The sequence below is a fragment of the Prunus dulcis genome, chromosome 1 (genome assembly GCF_902201215.1).
Source record: "Prunus dulcis chromosome 1, ALMONDv2, whole genome shotgun sequence".
Classification (NCBI taxonomy): Eukaryota; Viridiplantae; Streptophyta; class Magnoliopsida; order Rosales; family Rosaceae; genus Prunus; species Prunus dulcis.
Window position 1 is genome coordinate 31,723,250 of NC_047650.1, and position 24,109 is coordinate 31,747,358.

At 36.7% G+C, this 24,109-nt stretch overlaps 5 protein-coding genes across 6 annotated transcripts; 1 reads left to right on the forward strand and 4 right to left on the reverse strand.

Moving 5' to 3' along the window:
• Positions 1 to 451: 451 nt before the first annotated feature.
• LOC117633739 (B3 domain-containing protein At5g26805-like) lies at positions 452 to 1,136 on the reverse strand. The gene has a single exon (XM_034367478.1). The coding sequence runs from the start codon at positions 994 to 996 to the stop codon at positions 577 to 579; it is 420 nt and encodes a 139-aa protein (XP_034223369.1). The 5' UTR covers positions 997 to 1,136; the 3' UTR covers positions 452 to 576.
• Positions 1,137 to 1,214: 78 nt separating this feature from the next.
• LOC117633726 (probable monogalactosyldiacylglycerol synthase, chloroplastic) lies at positions 1,215 to 5,446 on the reverse strand. 2 transcript variants are annotated; one of them, XM_034367458.1, is made up of 8 exons: positions 4,518 to 5,446; positions 4,021 to 4,193; positions 3,200 to 3,361; positions 2,981 to 3,122; positions 2,312 to 2,536; positions 1,934 to 1,996; positions 1,776 to 1,850; positions 1,215 to 1,587 (listed from the first exon to the last, which is right to left on the reverse strand). In XM_034367458.1, exons 1-8 carry the CDS (start codon positions 5,058 to 5,060, stop codon positions 1,351 to 1,353), a joined length of 1,620 nt encoding a protein of 539 aa, XP_034223349.1. In that variant the 5' UTR covers positions 5,061 to 5,446; the 3' UTR covers positions 1,215 to 1,350. The 2 variants fall into 2 exon arrangements, with proteins under 2 accessions (XP_034223349.1, XP_034223356.1); XM_034367465.1 differs by having other exon boundaries at positions 4,021 to 4,207; positions 4,518 to 4,630.
• A 5,064-nt stretch (positions 5,447 to 10,510) lies between these two features.
• Positions 10,511 to 11,358, reverse strand: LOC117615588 (VQ motif-containing protein 31-like). The gene has a single exon (XM_034344690.1). The coding sequence runs from the start codon at positions 11,218 to 11,220 to the stop codon at positions 10,639 to 10,641; it is 582 nt and encodes a 193-aa protein (XP_034200581.1). The 5' UTR covers positions 11,221 to 11,358; the 3' UTR covers positions 10,511 to 10,638.
• A 6,653-nt stretch (positions 11,359 to 18,011) lies between these two features.
• LOC117614012 (protein BUNDLE SHEATH DEFECTIVE 2, chloroplastic) lies at positions 18,012 to 19,773 on the forward strand. Its single transcript, XM_034342678.1, has 3 exons — positions 18,012 to 18,458; positions 19,108 to 19,257; positions 19,359 to 19,773. The coding sequence occupies exons 1-3, from the start codon at positions 18,228 to 18,230 to the stop codon at positions 19,434 to 19,436; spliced, it is 459 nt and encodes a 152-aa protein (XP_034198569.1). The 5' UTR covers positions 18,012 to 18,227; the 3' UTR covers positions 19,437 to 19,773.
• A 1,192-nt stretch (positions 19,774 to 20,965) lies between these two features.
• LOC117614544 (spindle and kinetochore-associated protein 2) lies at positions 20,966 to 22,962 on the reverse strand. Its single transcript, XM_034343390.1, has 4 exons — positions 22,610 to 22,962; positions 22,399 to 22,524; positions 21,832 to 21,871; positions 20,966 to 21,320 (listed from the first exon to the last, which is right to left on the reverse strand). Exons 1-4 carry the CDS (start codon positions 22,832 to 22,834, stop codon positions 21,256 to 21,258), a joined length of 456 nt encoding a protein of 151 aa, XP_034199281.1. The 5' UTR covers positions 22,835 to 22,962; the 3' UTR covers positions 20,966 to 21,255.
• Positions 22,963 to 24,109: the final 1,147 nt, after the last annotated feature.

Below are 24,109 nucleotides of genomic sequence, written 5' to 3' on the forward strand. Positions count from 1 at the left end.
ATTTTAGTATAACCCCAAAAAAAAACAAAGAATAAGTAAACAAAAGAGAAGTAGGAAAATTAGATCCCTAAAATAATAGTTTATAAAGTTTTTATACCAAATGGCACCTTTGGTCCATTAGCAATTTTTCATTTCCATTCGTGTAGACTCAATTTCGGTATTTTTGGCGATGTAATTTACTTATTTATGTGATTTTAATCTCAATCGGCAATCACTTTAGATTGAAGACGGAATGCAAAGTAGCTATTTATGCATTAGAAGTCCTGTGTTCGAATATTTTTAATATCACTTCTAAAAAATGAAATGAAAAATTAAAATTGAATATCTATCGTGGTACCACGTACATATTCTCATAGAATCAATTGGAGAAAACTGTGGATTTTCAACATATAAATTGGAATTTAGGGTTCTTGGTGAGAGAGCTTGTATATAATATATGGTACGTTATTCTTCATTTATAAGTCTCTATTCAAAGAACTATGAATACAGATCCTCTACTTGGATTCCAAGAACCCTACCTAAAAATAACATTACTTAAATCAATTACATTAGTAAGCAAATTAGGATATTTGACGTTTAATTTGTTTGCGAGAGCGGTCGTATGGATGATGCACTCGAAGGTGCAACCTTTTTCAAGACGCTAAAACAGAATTCAGATTCACCAGTTTTTTCGTAATAAATCCCAATCTGGTCACCAGCACCAAGTCCTCTGCGCGTAACAAAATCCCAACCCCATTCGCCTTCTAGCGTGGCATTAGCCTCTGGCTTGTAATCGTAAATGCGAAAATGAATTGCGTGTGTGGTGTTGGTGTCAACATCCTTAACCATGATCTTTGTGGAATCTATTCTTACTCTTATGATCTTGTCTTTGTTCCAATGCCTCAATATATGTTCCTCCACGTCCTTCATGTCTAAATAGACGAAATGATTTACGACATCTAATGTCGTAAGCTCCTTCTTGATTTTCCACTTGCTCTGATCATCTTCTTGCGCCATTGAAGCAGTGAAAGCTATGGGGATTGAGAAAGTAGAAGAAGACTTGGGAAGGGCAACGCCTTTGTAAAGTACATATAAACACAATCAGCAAATTAATGGTCTTAAGAGGCCATCATGCTGAGAGCCTGACATAGTATTTAATAGATGGGGGAAGATTTTACCGCCATTAAAGTGCTCGTGAAATCACAGGCATCACAGGCAGAGCAGAGCGAGGGAAATAGAGAACTTTTATTATTATTTATTATATTTGAAACACAATTATAACAAGGCAATGAAATGAGGAGGGCAGAAAAGCGTGTGCATTTTGCTGAATTAGAGGGACTAGTAAACAAAATTGGCTGGGGGGAAATAGGGTTAAGTTGTACATGATAATTGAGGTACAAGGCTTCGTTGTCGAACCAGCTCGTGAAGATCATGAACAATCTTGAACACAGAATCAGGCCTCGCCAGCTTAATTGCGTTTTCCGACATGGCCTTGAGCTCGTCAGCTTTTGGACCAAACCACTGAGCAACAATCTTTGCTATCTCTTTCGGAGATTTAGAATATTTCCCGCACCCGTTTTCAACAACATATGGTACATTCCCAACTTCCTATAAGAAGAAAAGGTCATTTACTATATTCGCCTGTGAGGGCATGCATTCTCATAACACAGTAGTACTGGGGAAAGCAGATGAGATTTTAACAAGAACCGTAATATGACTGGACAAGTAAAGGCATAGGCAGTGAAATTAAGTTATAGCTTTAACCTGCCTCAGGCACAAATTTAAATCATCATTACCTGTCCAGCAATGTAGTCATTCAGAATTATCGGGAGGCCTCTTATCATGGCTTCTGCAATAGTGCCTGGGCCCGCCTATTAAAAAGAAGTAGCAATTAAGTTGGTTGGTAATAAAATACAAAATACTGTAATGATTATTATGACTGTGACAAACTTACCTTTGTAATTATGCAATCACAAGCTCCCATGCATTCCTCCATTTTAGTAACAAACCCCTTCACCTATAATAACAATCAATGTCAGCTACTAACTTATGTATATAAATACATATAAGTTTAAGTATGTACATGCATTGGTATGTTAGGGTGGGTGATGTGTTCCTAAAGGCATGTCATGTTAGAATTGAATCACAAATGAACTTATAGAAGATTATTTTCGAGGCATTCAAATGGCATGCAGATCAATGCAGAAAACGTAAAAGAGGTGCCTCACCAAAAACCATTGGCAGAAAATAAACCTGTATGATGCAACTCTCAGAAGGCAAAACAATGACAAATGCTGTGCTTGGAGTTTCACTTCATAAGGTATAAAAATACCTGGACAGGGATCTTCCAGTTGATTGAAAGCAATTTGTTTGCAAGCTTTTTGTTGCGACCACATATGACAAGGACCTGACCTGCAGGCTCCCCAAGATTCTCGTCATATAATGCATCCCCAAGTGCCCGAGCTGTAGCCTCAATAGGACCCATTCCTTCTCCTCCTCCCATCAGCAACACAGCAGGAAGATCCTCCTCCATTCCTAATTCTCTCCGGAGTTCAGCCTACGGTTAAATAAATAATGCATACCAAAGGTAGTCAACATTTATTTTAAACCCCCATCTACAACCATGGAATAAGTGCAATTGAGCTCCCCACCCTTAGATTCCCAGACCAACTATATCCTCCTTACCAGCTTTTTTCCAGACAAACAATTCTGTTTTGACCCAACAACAAAAGGGATTTCTTTTTCGTTTTCAACCTTACTTCAAAATTATAATCTCATGCATCATCTTTGGTCCTGATCATACAATTTCAAGCATTACCATAACTTATAAAAGAGAAAATAATCAGCAAATCGTCCAAACCCAACTGACAGCTTACAAGCACAGATTTCAATTTCAATCAACAGTCACTGGCCCTTTTACAGTCACACCAAATGTTGATTTTCATGCAACAAATTATATCAAGGTTAAAGACTTAGTTGATCAACAACAAAGGAAACCAACCTTCGGTCGCACAGGCTTGACAAAGGAAGGGCGTACGGGGAGGCCATAAACCTTGATTTGGGAAGGCTGGAGTCCAGCTTTCAATGCCCTCTTCGCAACTTCAGTTGTAGGACAATAACATCTTGTTACAAGCTTATGAAACCTGGACATGAAGACATACAGTATCAGAGCAATGCTGAGAAAAGGATATGATTAGTAGAGGCTTCGTTCAAAACAAACCATGTAGGATGGCAAGTGCTTAAATCTGTGACAACTGTGGTAAAAACTATTTTCTTCAATAGACCCCTTCCCCTTAAGACACGAAGTGGTACATGTTGCATCAGTGGGTGCACGCTGATAATAATATCCGGCTGGTATTTCATCAATCCTTTGGCAACCTCCCTGCAGTACAAAACAGAATTAGAGGATTCGACAAGTCATACTGCCAAAAAGCTGTCTTTGAACCATAACTTGACAGGAAATAAAAAAGACTCGAAGATTAGGACAAAATTGGTCATTTCCTGTGTTTTGTAAGCCTATTAAATGTTTTCCTCATAAGGTTAAAATTTTCTAGGGCAGCATAAAATAAAGTCCTCAAAATGACCTTTCTATATAACTTTATAAGCTTAAAGTGCATAAGATACACGACTAAAATGTTGTAGATTCCCCCAAGCTATTTTGATCACCAAAACTTACAAAAACCCGCTGCTGCAAACACGAAAGTTCCAACCCACTATACATATTACTCTACATCAGGGGCGGAGCCACATGCAGGCCTGCCATGGCCGTGGCCCCCCAAAACTCCATGAAAATCCCATTATTTCTTAAGCATGACCTACAATATTAGTTAAAAAATAACTCTATATAATCTTGAATTTATAGTACTGGCCCCCCACAGAATAATTCTAGCTCCACCACTGCTCTACATAATCATTCAAAAGTTGAAAATGAGTAAAGTTAATAAATGGGTGCTCAACTTTTCCATGAAGATGCACAATTAACTGGCGGAAAACAGACTAGATGAATTACGAGCATAAACCTTAAGCCAAACAAAGTCTTACCGAGCTATAAATGTAGAAGTTGCCGCAAAATTAGATTGATGCACCAAACGTGGAGCAGTCCCATAATATGTCATCTTCCATAATGGCCCATGTTTCACCAAGAAATTATAGCTCCTGGGAAGTTGATTAAATGGCCAAGGCGTATGATCCGACCATAAGTCAGTAACAAACACCTGCGACATGCACTCTTAACAATGAACACGATCAACAAATTTGTACTTAACCTATTTGCCCCCCAAGTGTTCTCTTGATGAAATTTTGTGGGAAAAGATGGAAAGTTAAATTTTAAAATCTCATATTTTATGGTGTTATATTACTACATTTCTGCCCAACTGCCAGTCAACGTACATTGCATGTTCTCATGTCAAAGATTCTAAATAGCTCTGGAAAACAAAAACTAAAAAAGCAATTTCCATTCTTCTCCCCACAAGTCAAGCAATCAAATACAATGTTTCATAATAAAGTTAAATTTGTTAGGACAATCCAAAATAACTGACCTGATATTCATCCCCAAATTCTTCATTAAACGCTGCCTTGATAGCTTCTGCAGAAGCTCGGTGACCGCCACCGGTGTCGCTCATCAAAATCAGCACTTTTTTGGGGCTCTCTGCCCCCACACCATTCAAAGCTATCCCATGATCGTTAGCACCACCCCCATCTTCTATCAAGACATTGTTACTGTCCCCAACACCATTATCCGAACCATTGTTATCCCCATAACCAGTCTGAACTGAAGCAAACCCAATTGGGAATTTGTCACAATGGAACCTAATTGCTCTATTAAACTCGGTCACAATTCTCCGAATGCTTGAACTGCCTCTACTGGTCAAACTCAGTGAAGCTGAAGCACCAACCTTGGGCTTTTTCCCGGAAACTGAACCCCCAAAGCCATCAAAGTACAAGAAATTAGATAAAAACGAAGAGTGCCCATCTGAGCCCTGATTCTGAAACCTTGAACTGAAGGCAAAGCGACCCAATTGTGATACAAGGTCGTAGACAGGACTCGGTTCTTGGGTTGTTGTTATTGAAGGGCTATGCATGGTTGAACTTTGAGTTGCAGAGAAGTACTGATGAAATTGAAATGGTGATCAAACCATGGTGGTCAATTATTGTTGTGTTAGAGCAAATTGGGTTTGTCTAAAACGCCTGGAAAATAATAATAATACACAGAAGAGAACAAGTCATATATGAAGTAAGAAATAGAGACAAAGAGAAGAGAGGGTATGACGATATTTGGAGATTATGGCCGGGACTGAGAGGGATAGTGAAGTTAACAAAGGAAATCTTGGAGGGGGTTTGTAGCCACAGAGAGAGGATTTTGGTGAGCCCGCGCGCGTGTGAAAGAGAGAGTAGATTCTTGGTATATAGGCGCACAAAATTTGGTTCGTGCTTAAACTGGGGAAGACGATGGGCCACTTTAAGTCGGTCGAGGCTAGGTTTGGTTTGATTTATAGCCCAACCCAAGCTGGCGTTTGGTCTCAAGATGAGCGAATCCCAACCATTAATGCATTGTACGTTTCACATGAATTAATAATCAGTCGCACGTTCGCGAGTCTTTAGATGGAAAATTTTCGACTATTGATGTGTTGCGAATCTCACATGCATAACAGTTTGGACTTTTTTGTTATAAGTTATAACTAGCAAGATGAATTTGTTGGGTTTCCACAACCTTTTCAAAGTCCCAAAGGATGCAATGAAGTGTGAACAACTTTACTTTATCATCCTAGTCAACAACCTAAAAATGCCTGTCATGTCAAATGTACTTGTAGTTAAGGTTTTGGGTCATAAAAAAGGACCAAACATGTGAGTTGCCTTGAGTTTTAGTCCCTCCACTAACTAGCTAGTCAACTAAGAAGTCAATGAACGCGTTTGCTACACCACATAAAACTATCGTGGCGTGGAATTGGACTTCAAAGCTATAAATGCTTAAATTATGCGCATGTTGGATTAAATTTGACACCCTTTTGGATTTTTGTTGGAGCATAAAGGGAAAAGAGCAACCATGTGACTTTCATGCAATTTAATTTTTGGGTGTAGAAACACAACTTTTCTAATGTGTGCAGCCCATGTGATGCGTATGCCATTGACTCACATGACCGTCCAGACGCAACAGCCGTTTGGGTTTCACATTCACCGTCCAACTTGCTGGATCGGAGCTGCGAAAAAAGAGAGAGACATGGAGAAACTTTGGGCCAACTTCTGATCCTAGTCCCAAATGAAGAGAATTATGCTTTAGGTGGCCCAAAAATGCAGGCTCAATCAATTGGGAGAAAACTCGGGACCCAAAGGTTTGTAGGCCCATTAGATGTTCTATTTTTTGGGTAATGAGAGAAAGCCCACACCCCTAAAGCCGAATCCGACCCAATATAATGGCGTCATCCTAATCCCCAAATTACTCGTATCACGTAAATTAGGGTATTCTTTCGCTTATGATCATTTCAATTAAGAACGTCTGAGTTTACAATACAAGTTTTTAACCAATACACCAACCATGCACGTTATGAAAAATCGTTTTAATAAATTCAAACATTATAATGATTGGAGAAAAAGAAAAAGAAAAAGAAAAAGCATTAAGGGTTGTGGGATTCCGTGGATGTTTGTACCTTTAAGCATGTTTGACAAAAATCGTGTTTAACGGATAGGCAGCAAACAAGTCTATCAATATGGCCCAAATTGGGTATGACATCAGAGGTGCATTTTGACATGTCAAGAGGCAACAAATTGAGGAGAAAATGGAGCATAAATGAATCTATAAGGTGGTCCAATTGTTTCTTACATTTGCAATGATTTTATGGGGCATGCCCTTTATGCAGAGGGATTTAGAATTTTTCTTCTTTCACAAAAGTGAAGCAGAGAGAGAGAGAGTGCTTATTGCTTTTGCAGAAAATGCTCTCATCACTCTCTATCTCTCTCTCTCTCTCTCCCCATATGCTCAAATCCACTATCTTTAACAAAATTCAAAAGCTTATTAATTATACCAGAGCTAGCGAATGTCTTTGTTCAACTGTCAGAGAATATGTGCAACCCTAACCACTGAGAATGAGCTCACAATCATGGCTGTTTTTGCCTTATGTAGGCAGACTTTGAGAGTTGCTTGACTTTATTTATGTACCTCAAAGTAAAACCCTTTTTGGGATATCTTAAGAGGATATTTTCTGTCTCATGAATTTTTTAGGGCACAAAAACAGACCATATATTTACTGAATAATAATATACATTAAAAAAAAAAAGCATGAGTGGTAAAACTTCGACATCAAAAACTTGGGATTGAAATCCACCCTCAACAAATCATGTGAGGGATTAGATTGATAAGAGAACACCAGCCCTCTCAAGTGTAACCCATTACCTAATATGTGCTTCTAAGGCCACAGATTAAGATCAACTTGGTGCTTGGACATGAACTTTTTTCATTTGAGCTTGACATAGCTTACGATGGCTTGCCTTTTTACAGAAGAAATTTGGTGACAAGCACTTAATCTCAGTTTCTCTAATCTCACTACTCATTTCTCATGAAGGTAATTAGTCACAATTTGTTAGATTCATTCATGTTCATGCTATTTAACTAAGGACTCCATGCAATGCAACTCAGCCTAAATACATAAAGTGATTATTTTATAATCATAACATGGTTGTGTTGATACATTTTGTTAGCGATAATGATTAAAAACAGACGTCGACTATATAGCCCACTAATTCTCTAATGAGGTTCTAGATTATGATCTCAAATTGTTTTGAACAAGGGATCAATCACGAATGTATAAAGCAAGTGGGCAACTGCACCCAAAGTCCAAATACTTATTCATTGTAGCCACTGATACAGTATTATGCTTCTCCAAAGTTCAAAGTGGCAAGAATTTTTGTAAGAAAAACATAATAGCGTTTAGGCAGAAGGGGAAATGAAAAGAAAGTTTACTGTTTGATTTGCTTTTTATAAGCATTTCAAAGTTTCTGTCATGGCTACTGGCCCCATATTATCATATAGTATTATGAATATATGGTGGGTGTTTAACCCAATTAATAATTGTTCATGTAATTAAGTAGCCAATGGTAATCAAAGGCACCTAATTATCCCTGCTTTCCATATTTGCTGGACCAAGAAGCTTTAGCTTTTAGACATGGTAAATAAGTGAGAAAACGACAATTCATGTTGTTCTTGTCTCCATTTTACGACACGCATTTTTCGTTTTATTTTCAAATCCATATTCAATCACGAAATTTAAAAAGTTTTCTTTTTTTTTCCCTTGTTTTTCTTTTTATTTTACATTGCGTTTATTTCAACTATCCAAACGCACCGAGATTTCCATTGAGTTGCAAGTCAGCTTAATTAGTTAAAATTACAGCAATTGTAAGGAGCCTATTTGCTGACCACATCAATAGATCAACTAATTTGAGAGACAACTAGTTCCATTATCAATCCTATATCTTTCTAATTATATGAGGATTTAGAGAGTTTGACAGGCTTATAATTGGTTCATTGACTATTGAGAAAAAGAAGATTAAAAGGAAAAGAAAGACCTAATTTCCTGGGAAAAGAAAGAGGATAATGATTCATTGACCACTTGGGTGTGACTTGTGAGAAAGAATCTAGTCGTCCACAAGAATTTTGGAAAAAATGCATGTGAAAGGAAACAGAAACTCTATCAACACATTCCAAATGGCAAAAACAGGCAAGAAGGCTACAAATTTAGATGGGTGGAGAAATAGGCATGAGAGTCCAAAAATATATATATAAAAGGCAGATAGGAATGTGAAAATTCCCAATGCTTTTAGACCTTGATTTCAGTGATGTACCTAGATCATGTAAAATTCAACATCAATAATGCAACATACGGCGTCGACTTTGACAAAATCATATTTAAAATCTAAATAATGCAGTGAAAAAGAGTAATTGTCACGTAATTATGTCAGTTTAACTCATTTGAGTACACTTATGTTTATATATGATTTTTTTCTACATAATTTTTTCTTTGTCAAAGTTAGAAAATGGGAAAGTGAAAACTCACACACACCATATCATGGAACTTTAAACTCAAAATCACTTGAAATCACACCGAAAATCTGGGAAAATTCAATTAACACCACATTGATTCAGATAGTCATTTGACAATGCTTTGTTGGAGAAGCACCCAGAAATTCCATGAGCAATAACAAAATTTCAACTCAACTTTAATCTGCAACTTTTTATTAGACCAAATTCCAATTAGCCCAGAAAGAAAAGAAAAAACAAGCAACCCGAAGCAATGATTGGACGGTGTGGTCTTAATCACGGTCCACAAGTCAACCTTCGGGTCCCCGTGTCGTAATCTAGAAGAAACAGTCACCAAACCAACCACTCAAATACGGCCACGCCATCACGCTTCACAAAACAATGGGAACCACCAAAAGACTTTTCCATGTGAATCAAAGAAGCCATGCAGACCGCACCGCCGACATCTTCTTCTCGCCGTAGTCTAAAAATCACCACCGTCCGTTGAGAATTGTTTAGAGATTAATTAAAAATAAAAGACTAAAAGTCACTTTTTGTCCTTGTAATTTGGCACTTTAACCATTTTTGATTTTGTAATTTCAATTTCTTCAAATTTAACAATGTAGTTTCATATTTGTAGCAATTGAAGGACAAGTTAGTATTCCTGTCAATTTCTTTGATAATCAATGGACAATTTCATCAACCTAAAATCTTTGAGCATAAAAGCTCCTCTGAAACTCCCATAATTTCATATTATGACTTGATATTGGTCATTTGGATTTAGGGTTCTTCACAAATTAGGATTAGTGGTTGAATTTCAAGCCCTAATATGAAATTATGGGAGGTTTAGACTAGCTTTTATGCTCAAGGATTTTGGGTTGACAAAATTACCTTTTGCATCGTCAAAAAAATTGATAGGAATACTAACTTATCCTTAAATTACTACAAATATGAAACTACATTAATTATCAAAATTGACGGAATTAAAACTACATAATCAAAAATGATTGAAATGCCAAATTATAGGAACAAAAATGACTTTTTTCCTAAATAAAAAGTGCAATGACCCGTTGATAATATATACCAAGTATATCTCATTGCACCGTTTACGCTTTCCCTATCTACTACTACTTGTAGCAACGACTGAAAGAGAGGTAGAAAATAAAAATTAATTGCAAGTTGCAACCAAAAATATAATATTAATTACTTTTTTAGTATACGTGTCAGTAATTTGTCTCTTAATTAAATGAGTTTTAAAGCAAGTTGGAGGGGCTAAGTGACAAATTAAGAGTAGCCTTAATCATATTTAAAATAAATATTTGTGTACAAAGTCTCAATTCACTAGCGGCCTAAACTGCTGCATTATTACATGATGTAATTAACTCTGTAATAAAATAATATAATCTAATATATAATTCAGATGACAGTCACACGTACAACCCTTCTAAATAATATTATTATATGATATAAAAAAATCCATAATAAGAAGAACATGAAAAAAGGAAAGGAAAAAAAAAACTCCATCAACCTCGCATGGACAATCAGAAAAGTCTCACACATATATGATACATTCGCATTACGAAAATACAAACATCTGAAAAATCTATATGTATATTATAATTAGGTCAACAGGAAATAGGTAATGTTATATTTTAGGAGTGCTGCTGAGACTTGTTATCATGGTGACCTGGGGAGCTCAGCGGAAACAGGGTCAGTAACTCGGGCGGGTCTGATCCTCTCGGCGTGCTGAGTGGGGAAGGATGCAAATAAAACCCTTTCTCGGAAATCGCCTTCTCTTCCTCAGATGCCGCCGCCGCCGGAGATGACGGTGACTCGGACCCGGAACTCGGGAAGAAGAGAGAGTCAGAGCCGAGTGGGGTGACGGGGCTCGGAATCGGCGAGTCGAGGAGCTGGTAGGTTTGGCGCGGGGTCTGCGACTGGGAGCCATGGAGGTTGGCGAGGCTGAGCTTGATCTCGAGCTTCCTCATGGTGTGTCTTCGCTCTTGGAGCTTGAACGGTGACCGGCGGGGGCCGGTTGGGTCACCGGGAATTGTGGGTGCCTTTGGGTAGTGCCTCGTGGGGTGGGTGACTGGGAGCTTCTCTGAGTCACCGGATAAACCAGTCAGCTTCTGTACTAGGTCTCGGAAGGTGTTTGTGTCTGCTTGGACAAAGGTTGTGGGAGAAGATGTTGGTGAGCAAAGGTTGGTGCTTTGTGGTGGGTGATGTTTTTCCATTTTTGAGAGAGAGAGAGAGAGAGAGATGAGCGAGCGAAGATATTAAACTAAAGATGGGATGATATTTGGGTATGGTGGAAAAGAAAGGATGTAATGTAATTCATGGGTTGTGTGTGGCTTTGTTGGGAGTTTGGAAGAGAGGAGTGTATATGAGATAGGTGAGAGAGTGTTTAAAAGATGAGGACTTTTATAATGGGGACTTTTTGGGTTTGGGGTGTAAGGGGTTTTTCATACTACTGTTGACCTATTGGGGGTGAATGTCGTTACGGAAATAATGGAGCTATTTATATACGTATTAGAGAAAGACTAATAAGATTTTGTTATTTCTACTCTTTCTTCTCTCAATTGATTATTTAAGAAGAAAAGAGAATAATTTATCCGTGACGAGATATTTATGCATCACTTATTACGTGAAAGAAATGATAGCACGTCTCCGTTACATGTCAAATGAAGAGATTTTACAGTAATCATAATCAATTAAAATTAAGATATTATTTATCTAAATAAATAAAATTAAGATGGTATAAATAGTTTTATTCGTGAAGAAAATTTGACCAAAAGCTTTTGCAAAGTACAGGTAGGAATTCATTTGAATGGGGGGGCATAGGTGTGGTGAAACTTTAAGTTGTTTATGGGTTTTAGCCTAGATTGCCCTTATGTTCAAACCGCTGGTTTGGAATATTGAATCAAACTCACACAAAAAAAAGAAAGAAAATAAATAAAAAGGGAGGGGGGAAATAGACACAGTTGGTTAAGACTTAAACATTCAACCTTATCTGTTGTTAGGACATTGAAACTAGACTTCATTTCAAAATCTCTCGAAAATTATTTACCACCATTTGCAAAATGAGAGTCATGGAATAGAATAGATGCTCTTGAAGCTATGATAATACGTAGCATGCCCTTTATAATCAAACTCCAATTCTACGTTCGCCTCCATCAGCATTAATAAAATGGAAAATACTTTTTTTGATTGGACACAGAGTATTTTATTTGATTGGACATAATCTAAATATTCAATCATATATATATATATATATATATATATTTTATATATTTTTTTTATTTTTATTTTTTGTGGAAGCAAATATTCAATAATATTTGAAGCGTTTATTGCACGAAGACCCATCCCTTTCTTCCTTCCCTTTTTTGTCACATCTCTTTTTCATCACAAGTGAGGAATGGTTCAATGAACACTTGCTTTTGATACAATATTAGTAAACTATGTGCTTAAACTATGTCTCGTTTAAATTTTTGAATCGAACTAATAACGTAATTAGTATTTTATTTTATTTTTTTATACGGAGAGCCTCACGAACCATGTTCTTTCTTAAGCGTATGAAATGATTTTAAAAATATGAAACAAAATAAACGAAATTTTTTATATTTTAAAATAGACTTTCTTTTATTTTTGCTATTGATTAGTAGAGTAGAGCATTTTTCATAGCTGTCAGGTTGGAGCTTTCTAATATATCAATAGGTCCACGAGGCTTTCTTCGCATAAAGTCCCACTAAACAAAGGGGGCCTCGGATGGAAACAAATTAGTAGCAATTTACAATTTAGTACATCTTATGGGCTCCTGCTAAAGGGTCAACCGTTGACTTATTAAAAGAAAAATGTAAATGCAAAGTGTGTTTTTCTAAATGAAACAATTTAGTAGAAGTAGCCAAAAATAACCCCCAAAAGTGAAAATGAAAAATTATAGTGAAGAATAGAGAGGTGAAGAAGGAAATAAACTTTTTTTGGGGGGGTTAAAAAGTATGGGCTTCTTTGAAAGAAAAAAGATAGAGAGTTTGTGTTGGAATGCATGGGCCCCAAGTCCAAAGCCCAATGAAAGAATGGGCTTATTTTCCAAAGCCCAAAGAAATATCTTTGGGCCATAAGAATACAACTATACAAAACATACTTTAAAAAATATATATTTTTATCATTTTTATTTCTTTGTTTTGATAAGTTCTTCTCCAGAACTTGAAGAGAAAATAAAATCCTATGCGATTGGGGCCAAATCCGTTCAGAATGTCGTGGTTGTTGCCGAAAAAGCATCAACAGGGTCAGAACTTGAAAATAGCTTAACTGTGGAAGTATTTTTATGTTGTTTGGGTGCGTGAACCGTGCTAAGTGGGCCGATAGAGCATCTTCACCGGTGAGCCCTTGCCAGGGCAGGAGGGAGCTCAAGCCCCAGTTTGATGTTCCAGCGAGCAAATGCAGCCAGGGCAGCTAGTGGGCTCCACAAACTTAGGTTGGCCCAAAGGCAAGAACAACCTGGGCTATTGCCTGGGTTTGCTCAGTGATAACGTCAGCAACGAAAAAAAATCTAAAAAAATACTAAAAATTTCATATTTTTTATAAAATAAATACTTAGTCATATTCTTCACTTTTCACACCAAAACTCTATACAAATTCCTCTCTTTCATATCTCATGTGAATAGCGGTTGCTATGGCAATAGGTGGAACCTTTTGCAAGGGTTGCCACTATTCACGTGAATAGTAATAGCCATTGCCTTGCCCTTTACCATGACAAATGGGTAGAAGTGCTCTTATACATGCAATGGTAAGTCATAATTAGCTCTTAATCAAATAATGCAATCCAACTTTTACATTCATAATTGCTTCCTGAAATGTTTTACAAATACGTGGTAGTGGGAGAAAACGTGAGTTTATGTGAGTTAGTGTGCACCTCACTCAACTTAAACCCATAACTCTTCATCAAGTAAGTGATCAACTTAATAACATCTGCCAAACTTGAAGACATACGACGAACTTCAAGGAATCCGCCCACCTTGGATCTTCGACGAAACATTAAGAAATCCGTTGAGCTTGATTAGCATCTATCGATCTACATGACATCTGTCAACCTTGGAAACTTGGGTGGAACATCAAGACATCCGTCAAACTCCAAGGGATCCTGGACCTTCATGATATCCATTGTAGATGAAATGGGTTTGAAAGCAAGTAAACATATAGCCATGAATGATAATCAGTTCATTCTTACAGTGAGTGATTAATCTAGCTTCTTCCATGCTTCCTAAGGTGTTCATCCACATGATTAAAAAGTGGAAAGTATGAATTAAAACTGATTAAGAGGCGGTTGTATAAAAACTTTAGGTATTGAGTGACTCAAGTTTACAAGTAAGATCAAACTAGAAGTTGGTGTCCATGTGGTCTTGAGGTTTTTTCCCTCATTTATGGAGTTAGTGCTAGAATCAGTTTATCATCACAACCTTACTACTCATCACCGTGCTTGCTCCGGTGTTCCTCTACATTAACATCACAAAGACATATTAGTGGGAGAAGATGTCAGTTTAAGTTAGTTAGTATGCACCTTACTCAACTTAAACCCAACACTCTTTTATCAAGTACATGATCAACTTCATGGTCGGCGGTAATATCAAGACATCTACCGAACTTGAAGATATTCGACGAACTTCATGATCGGTGGAAGATCAAGACGTCCCTGGACCTTGGAACTTTGAAGCAACATCAAGACACCTGTCGACCTTCTTGATATTATCTTATATGAGTTCGATAGTGTAGATGAAGTGAGTTTGAAAGCGAGTAAACACCTAGCCATGAATGATAATGAGTACATGCTTATGACGAGTAACTAATTTATCAAACAATCAAGCATTATATGACTTACTCATACGCAACAATTATTTTTATTTTTTGAAGATGTGATAATTTTCTTCTTTTTGATTTTTTCTCTTGCAATTAATCCTAAAAAGATTATGTGGAAAAGATACAACTTAACAAACTTTGTACAAATTTTAAACATTTTTTTTTCTCTCCATCCCTTGATATAAAACAAAAAGTCAAATGAGGAAGTGAGTAAACATATAGTCATGAATGATAATTAATTCATTCTTACGTGAGTGATTAATATAGCTTCTTCTGTGCTTCTTTCGGTGTTCCTCCACATGATTAAAAAGTAGAAAATTAGAACTGAAATAGATGGTTGTAGAACAACTTTAGGTATGTAGTGCCTCAAGTTTACAAGTCATAACAAACTAGAAGTTGGTGTCTATGCGGTCTTGTTGTTCCTTCCTTCATTTATGAAGTCGGTGCTAGAATCAATTTATCACCATAACCTAGCTACTCCTCACCGTGCTTGCTATGTTGTTCCTCTACATGAACATCACAAAGACATGGTAGTGGAAGAATGTGCCAGTTTAAGTGAGTTGGTGTACACCTCACTCAACTTTAACCCACCACACTTTTCATGGTCGGCAGAACATCAAGACATCCGTCGAACCTGAAGATATTCGGCGAACTTCATGGTCGGAGGAAGATCAAGATATACCTGATTGGCATCCACTGACCTCCATGACATATGGGGATGTTGATGACATCCTCGGACCTTGGAACTTCTGCGCAACATCAAAAGACACCCGCCGACCTTCTTGATATTATATTTTATGAGTTCGATAATGTTGATGAAATGGGTTTCAAAGCGAGTAAACATCTAGCTATGAATGATAATCAGTACATGCTTGGAATGAGTGAATGATCTATCAAACAATAGAGCATTATATGACTTACTCATACGCAACAATTATTTTAATTTTTTGAAAATATGATGATTTTCTTCTTTTTGATTGTTTCTCTTGCAGTTATTCTCAAATGATTATGTGGAAAAGATACAACTTAACAAACTTTTGTATAAATTTCAAACATTTTTTCTCTCTATTCCCTTATATAAAACAAAAATTCAAGGGAGGTAAGATTTGACATGTTCACCCTTATAATCAATATAAAAATATGCATCCGTAAATATGTGATTAAAATGTGGAAAGTACAAATGAGAACTGAATTAAGAGTCGGTTGTAGAACAACTTTTGGTATGGAGTGACTCAAATTTACAAGTCGAAACAAACTAGAATTTGATGACCACGCGGTCTTGAGATTCATTCTCTCATGTATGGAGTTAGTGCTAGAGGCAATTTATCGCCACAACCTACCAAATCCTCAACGTGCTTGCTCCGGTATTTCACCACATGAGCACTACAAAGACATGATAATAGGAGAAGATGTCAGTTTAAATGAATTAGTGTACACCTCACTCAACTTAACCCCACAAATCTTCATCAAATACGTGATCAACTTCATGAAATCCACCAAATTTAAAGACTTACAACGAACGTCAAGGAATCCGTTGGCCTTAGAACTTAGGCGAAACATCAAGAAATTCACCCAAACTTGATTGACATCCACCGACCTTAATGACATCTGTTAACCTTAGAGACTTGTGAGGAACATCAAGACAGCCCTTAAACTCCAAGGCATTCCGGGCCTTCATGACATCCGTCGACCTTGGAACTTCACCGTTACATCAAGACATCCGCCGACCTTGGACCTTAAACCTCATCTCCTAGATTATCTTCTATGAGTTCAAAAGTGTAGATGAAATGGGTTTGGAAGTGAGTAAACATATAGCCATGAATGATAATAAGTTTTTCTTGTGATGAGTGAATAATCTAGCTTCCTTCTTACTTCCTCGGTGAATAAGCCAGCAGTATTTGACATATTGATATTTAGTATCAATATAAACATATGCATGAGTGAATAAGTGATTAAAAGGTGGCACTTGCAAATTATAACCGAATTAAGAGACGGTTGTAGAATAGCTTTAGGTATGGAGTGGCTCAAGTTTACAAGTCAGAACAAACAAGAATTTGGTGATCATGGGGTCTTGAGTGTTCTTCCATCCTTTATGAATTTGGTGTTGGTTGGTGTGTATCGCCACAGCCTAGCTACTCATCACCGTGTTTCCTCCATTGGTTCTCCAACATCACAAAGACATGGTAGTGGTAGAAGATGTCAGTTTTAGTGAGTCAATGGGCACCTCACTCAACTTAAACCCACAACTCGTCATCAAGTACGTGATCAACTTAATGACATCCACCAAACTTGAAGAATCCGATGAACTTCAAGGCATCCGCCGACTTTGGAACTTCGGTGGAACATTAAGACATCCGCCAAACTTTATTAGCATATGTCGACCGTTATGACATCCGCCAACATTGGAGACTTGGGTGGAACATTAAGACATCTGCCAAACTTCAAGACATTTGCGGACCTTCATGACGTCCGCCGGCCTTGGAACTTCGGCGCAACATCAAGATATTCGCCGACCTTCTTGATATTAGTTTTAACTTTCAACCTAATCTCTTAGATTATCTTCTATGAGTTCGTTTGGAAACCAATAAACATCTAGCAAGAGAAAACAAGGAAATGAGAACACAATTTTTTACATAAAGTTTCTTTCTTTCTTTCTTTTTTTGTTGTTGATTTTATTGTTTTTCCATCTGTTATTTGTGAGAGCTTTGCTTTCCTTCTCCTATATACTTGTAAGCCATTTAGTAAACCACGATTTAGGCAATTAACTTCTTTTTTTTTTTTTTTTTTTCATTAGACATTTGTTTTGTTTCTCCTAAAATACTACCAGCTGTTTAATAAACCACCAAATGATAACTTGTTTGCATTTTTACATTGAGAATTATTTTTCCATGTCATGAAATAACTTATCAAAAAAAAAAAAACACATTATTATTATTATTATTTTGGTGCTTGGGGATAAGATTACTAGGTAATTGCCTGCCTCTATCCAAATCAAATTACACATTATTGTTTAATAATTTGATGGCTTGGAGGAGTAAAAGAAAGCATTTGGTAATAAATAATATGTCGAAAATAAGTTGAAAGCAAAGTATTTGATGAGCTGGAAATAAAAAATAAAAAAAATTACGCGCAGCAGCTTCAACGTAAATCTGATTTCGACCAGGGTCCGAAGTCCACAGTCCAATCAAGAAGGTAGGCTCATCGCCGAATACAGCTAGACGTTGTATTCATCTGAAAAACGACGGAGAATTTGGTCCGCTTTGGGCCACAAGAAAAGTATTAAAACCATTAAATTTAAACCGCTACGTAAATATTAAAAACCCAATTTCTATTTTCTCATTCCTTTTCTCTCTCCAAATTCCCGAACTTGAAGAAGAAGAAGAAGAAAATGACGAGCTGTTTGTGCTGCAGACCAGCGATTGTGGCCAAATCAATTCACAACAAGGGCTTTGCGTCGCCGTCTAGAGCTCTAAATCGTGTTGCTGGGGTTGTACCTTACGGTACAAACGGGAGTTCCCTCAGTTCAAGGTTTCGTGGCGTGCGCGCTTCAGCTGTGGACTCGTATGAGAGCTCTTCTGATTTCGTCAATCGCATGGAAAAAGCCTGGTTAATATCCAAGGTAATTCTCATCAATCATATTTTCCAAAACTTCAGTTTCAATATTCGATTGTGTTGTTATCAATTGGGTGTGGTTTTATTCAGTAAAATTGAATTGAAATTCAATAGTTATGTATGAGAGAGCAGACGCAGCATAAATGAGTGAAAGGCTAGACTTTTGGTATTGATGAATTCTACTTTTGGCTGATTGGTTTTGAAAATTGTTCAATTGCCTATGACTCAAACTCAAGAAGACAACATGTCTGTCAATTTTGTGTTCTTCAAATAGGTATTTGGGGTGATGTTTTGTTCACACACCCCACCCACCCCCAACCAAAAAAAAGAAAAAAAAAAAAAGAAAGGCAAAAAACACTTTTGGTTGTATGAATTTCTTGCAAATCATTCCTAGCTGGAAAGGAAATGTAGAGAAGGTGCGGTCCTAAATTAGAACTGAAGTAGTTAAGTACATGAGATTGTATGGAAAGATGGATGTCTATCTGGGATTATGTTGTTAGTGAATGTTAAAAACAGTCGCCCGCATAGTTGTGGAAGATTGCTTTGTCAATGGTTGATGCATGTGGGTTAGAGTTGTACATGCATCAACCATTCAAAGCCACCCACACAAACCTTTTTATCGTCTTCTAAATCTTCAATGTTTATGCTACTTGCAGCAACCAAGGCCTGTTGCTTGTTCTTCTTGCGACTCAAACGGTCATATTGAATGCAAATGGTGTGGGGGCACAGGCTTCTTTATGCTCGGCGATAACATGCTTTGCCAAGTCCCTTCGAGAGGTACTAGTTGTGTTATTTGTACTGGAAAGGTAAGTCAAATCTTCCAAGAGCCTGTCAGTGATAGTTACTATCATCCCTCAGTTTCCAATATGCATTTGGATTAAACCCCCCATATCTCATGTTCCTCCAGGGATCAATGTGTTGCTCTGATTGCAAAGGAACAGGCTTTCGTGCCAAGTGGTTAGGACAGCCCCCTATTTCCAAGTAGCAGCCTTGCTCGAAAGACGTCTGCACTGTCGGAAAGATTCAACCAGCAAAAGCTGCTGTAGAAAATGCAGTGACATCTTGTTCATGTTGTAACAAATTCTTCTCTGTTTCTTTTAGGGCCTCTATGGTCAAGTTATGATAGTTAAATATTCTTTAAATCCACAATAAAAAGTTATACCTTCTTGTTTTAGATTGTGTAGTCCACACACAGAACATCACCCTTTACTAGTTTTACCTTATTCATTTTAATTCTTGGAATGTATATAGTCATTGTCTGCACAATATTCTATTACCACATTGGTTTATTGAATTATTGTTGTTAGAACTGTGGTTAAGAAGTTTTGCTCTCAGAATGAAAACACCACAAAAGCAACTGTTAATTTCTTCATGCTTCAATTTCTTGTAGATTAACCACCTCATCGATTCTATCTATGAAGATTTCGTCTAAAAGTAAACATATTAGGGGTTGTTTGGTACGGCGGACTGTCATGGACTGAACTAAATCCTGGAACTGTATTGAATTAGCTCGGATTGGCTTAAGCTGGATTAAGTACTGGCCTCCATTTGGTGATGCGTCGGACTAAGAAGCTGGATTGTAAAAATAGTGAAAACATATGTTTTGTACTGTGTTGGACTAAAAAAATTATATAAATATTTAAAATTAATTAAGAATTTTGACCTAAAACTAAATAAATACTGCGAAGAAACCAACGAGATATGTATAATTTATTATATATAAAAAATTTAAAATATTTTTTAAAGACAAACTATCTTTATCTTTTGTCTTTTATCTATTTTTTTATTTCTTCCTTTTCTCTCCTTCTCTTTTCTTCTTCCTTCCCAGCCCTGTTTCTTTTTTCTCTTTTCTTTCTCCCTCCCGATCTCTCTCTGGTTCTCTCTCTGGTTCTCTCTCTTTTTTTCTCCAATATTGACACAACATTGGTATCCCTTTTTTTTCTATATCCCCCTCCCAAACCTTTCTCTGATTAAACTTGTGATTGGCAGCCAAGGTCTCTTGTTCCCTTTGAAGTCACAGATCCTCATCTTCTTCGAAGTCACAAATCTCCATTTGGTTTCACTGAGCCACGGTCAATGGTTGATAATTTTTCGAAAGGTTCAATTGGGTTGTGGTTCCACTGGGTTTGATTTGGTGGTGGTTGATTCAAGTGGTTGAGTTTGAATTGGTGGTGGTTGGTTGGTGTGACTGGGTTTATGGTGGTGATAATTCTAGGTGAAGAAGAAGAAGAAATTGATTCTTGAAGCTTGGATATGGATTTGGTTTTGCGATTGGATTAGTCGGACTTGCGCGTCAAAATAGCACGCTCGCTATTTTGCGAACTGCATTTCAGCCTCTCTGTATAAGGAGAGCGAGTGAGGAGGTTTTTTAACTGTTGGACTCCACAATCCCATTTAACTTAGTCCCCCATTTTACCAAACATGGGCTTCAAGGCTTATTTAGCATAGTCCAGTCAAGTGAGGCATACCAAACACACCCTTAAAGAACAGAAAAGAATATCAAGATAACTTCTGTGAACCAAAAGGTGGCAAAGCAAGGTAACCAACATGCATTTCTACCTGCTCTGCTATATAAATCTATAACAAAAGGATGAACTTGGTTTTTCTCCCAATACAATGCAACACCACAATGTAACCAGATATACATATGAACAGATCATCTACTCAACAAGATTGACGATGTTCCAAACTTTTTGGCAGTACTGCGATATTTAACTTGATCCGCTATGATTACATCACATCAGGAGCTTGAAATTAATGCTTGGTGCCCCAAAGTGTTGGAGCTTGAAAGATGTTCTGTTGCTTTAAACTATGGCTGAGAAGAGTAATTGATTAATATCCTCAGAATCTGAATCGTGCTTCTCATCCCCTGCATCCACAACACATCAATATTTTTTCCATAACTCTAGATGCATTTTTCCCAGTAAAACTTCATCAAGATATTGCTGGCTATGCATTCTTTCAGTAAATTATCAAGGGTGCTCCCAATGGAGCCATCACAGAGAAAAGGCATTAAATTCTAGAGTTTTTGCATCTCTCTAAGAACATTTTTAGGTCCTCATAGCAAGGCTGAATGTCAAGATATTTCTTTAGTGAATTAGGGACAGTCCTTGCGCTCCAATGAAGGAAATAAAATGTGAAGCCTCAAATTGACCAACATGCCCCGCTTATATCATTACTTATTTTGATCGAATATGAACACCAACCTCGCAAAACATTGAAACTTCCTACCATTTCTTATTTTGAAGAAGCAGATAAGATTGCTTAGTACATTTAACAACCTTTCATTATTACTAATGAAGCAGTGATATATTATACCTACATGACCAGCATCATCAAAATTCCCCCTACAGTATAAGTTATAGTATTTCAGTATTTACCTGTTTTTGATCTGACTTGAACCGTCCACTCATCAATGATCTGCATTCAGAGATCAACACCGTCATAACATTGCATCCGAAGCCCTCTAAATACATGAAAATGAGCTAAAGACGTAACAAAAGCGAAGGTTGGGAGTGTAGCAAGGCCTAGCTGTGGTGCTTTACTGAAGAATAAAGCTACCCACGTATTATCTTTGCAAGGGCATTTATTTAGAAAGATTTCCTAGCCAAAGATTTGATCTTGGTTGCTTGCTGGCAGATGGTGCAAACACTTGAGACACCATCTGGAAACTAGACAACCATCCACATTGGTATGCTAACAACAACAAACAACATTAATACTGAAAACATGGATTATTCTGATGCACCATTTCATTGCCATATCAAAGGGAGAAACCAAATATTCTCAGCTTTTATTTCTTGGACTACATAAAGACATGCCAGGATAGATATAATATAGTGACCAATTCATTAAATTTTGATGTTTACTTTCACTCTAATTATCAATTTCATACTGGCTCAAATATTTACAGTAACGCAAATAAAGTGTACCCAAAAGGCACTAACCTGATTGAAGTTAGCAAAAGCAGAATCTTCAGAATCAGTGTTGGGGGAAATTCCCATCGACGCCTCCATCCGCTGCACTAGATTTCTGTTCCCAACCAGAGTCGTCCTAGCCTGGTCAATCAAATCCTACAAAACCCAAATTACTGAAATCAAATTGAAACCAAATCAAACTAAACAAATTTCACATACAGAGCGAGAAAAAGAAAATGACCTGTTTGGCTGAAAGAAGTTCACGGCATTGCTCTTCCAAAGTCGACAATTCTTCTTGAATCTTCTTTATCCTTGAAACCAGCTTCATCGGGTTTGCATTTTCGGGGTAGATTTGCTGGAACTCCCTCTCGAGCCTGTGCTGAACCACTGTGAGATCGTGGTTCGCCTTCGTCAACAGTTTCACCAAGCCATCCGTTGCTTCATGGTGCTCGCTTACGTGTCCCATTTCTTCAGAAATGACCTTCTCTCTCCTAGGGTTTTTGCTCTCTGTTCAGTCTGTTCACGGAACTCGACAATTTACCCGCCCCTGAAGCTCTCCAACTGAGTTTGCTTCGCGGTTTTGAATTTTAATTTAGGAGGTTCACTATTATACGTAATATGGGCACAAATTATAAAAATACGTTTTTAACTTCTTATAAATTACAAAACTGTCATAAAATTATTCAAAATACTCAATTTTTTAAAATAAGTTCAACCCCAAAATCTTATAAAATTACCCAAAACACTCAATAGAGCATCAAAGTAATTTAATAATTAATATTAAATTCAATAAGGCCAGCTATTATTTTTTGGGTTTGTTTATAGAAATTCAATTGTGTAGGGTTTATTTATAATATTAGTGCTAGAAATGGGTATATCACTAAATATCTCTTTTAATTTCTCGGAGCAATGTGCACAATTCAATTGTATTGACGGCTAATTTTATTTAATTGTATTGCAGAACAGGACATGTTGAAATATTTTATTTTTATTTTAAAAAAACGATGCAGTAAGATTTTGTTTGACTTTTTTTTTTTTTTGTGGTTAATCAAAGCTTGACATATCATAATCTTAAGGCTTAAATATTTTTTTTATCACTAAAACAAAAAAAGCCAAATTGATCACTGTGTTTTTTAAAGTTTACAATTTATAGATATTACGTTAAGTGCAGTTTTTATTTTTATTTTTTTAGGAAGCACCTTCTGACTTCTTCCTTTAACTCACTGAGTTAAGATATATTGTGCTATTAGGGTTAACATATTGAGAGAAATTTTGGGTTGAAATTGAAATTATGAGGTATAAGGAAAATAAAAAAGGCAAATCAAATTAAAATGAAATCAACTACTTTCCAATATATTTTTGGTGCTCTATATCACCTTGATTACGTCTCCTTATCATCTGAAGTCACAATACACTTTTCACTCAATCGATTCAAGCTTCAATATAGCATCCAATCCATAACTTATACCTCGCAATTCCGATTTCAACCCAAGATTTTTCTCAATTTATTAAACCGTAATAGCATATTATACCCTAACTCATAAAAATATAAAAATAAAAACTGCACTTAAAACTAAGTCAATGGAAGATAATAGAATGTCTATAAATTGTGAATTTTGAGAAACACAATAACCAATTTTGCTAAAAAAATTCTAATTAACCAAATTAAATTTTCGTATAAAATTCAATGACCAAAAAAGTATTTAACCCCTAATCTGAACTCATAACTTCATTCTCTCTC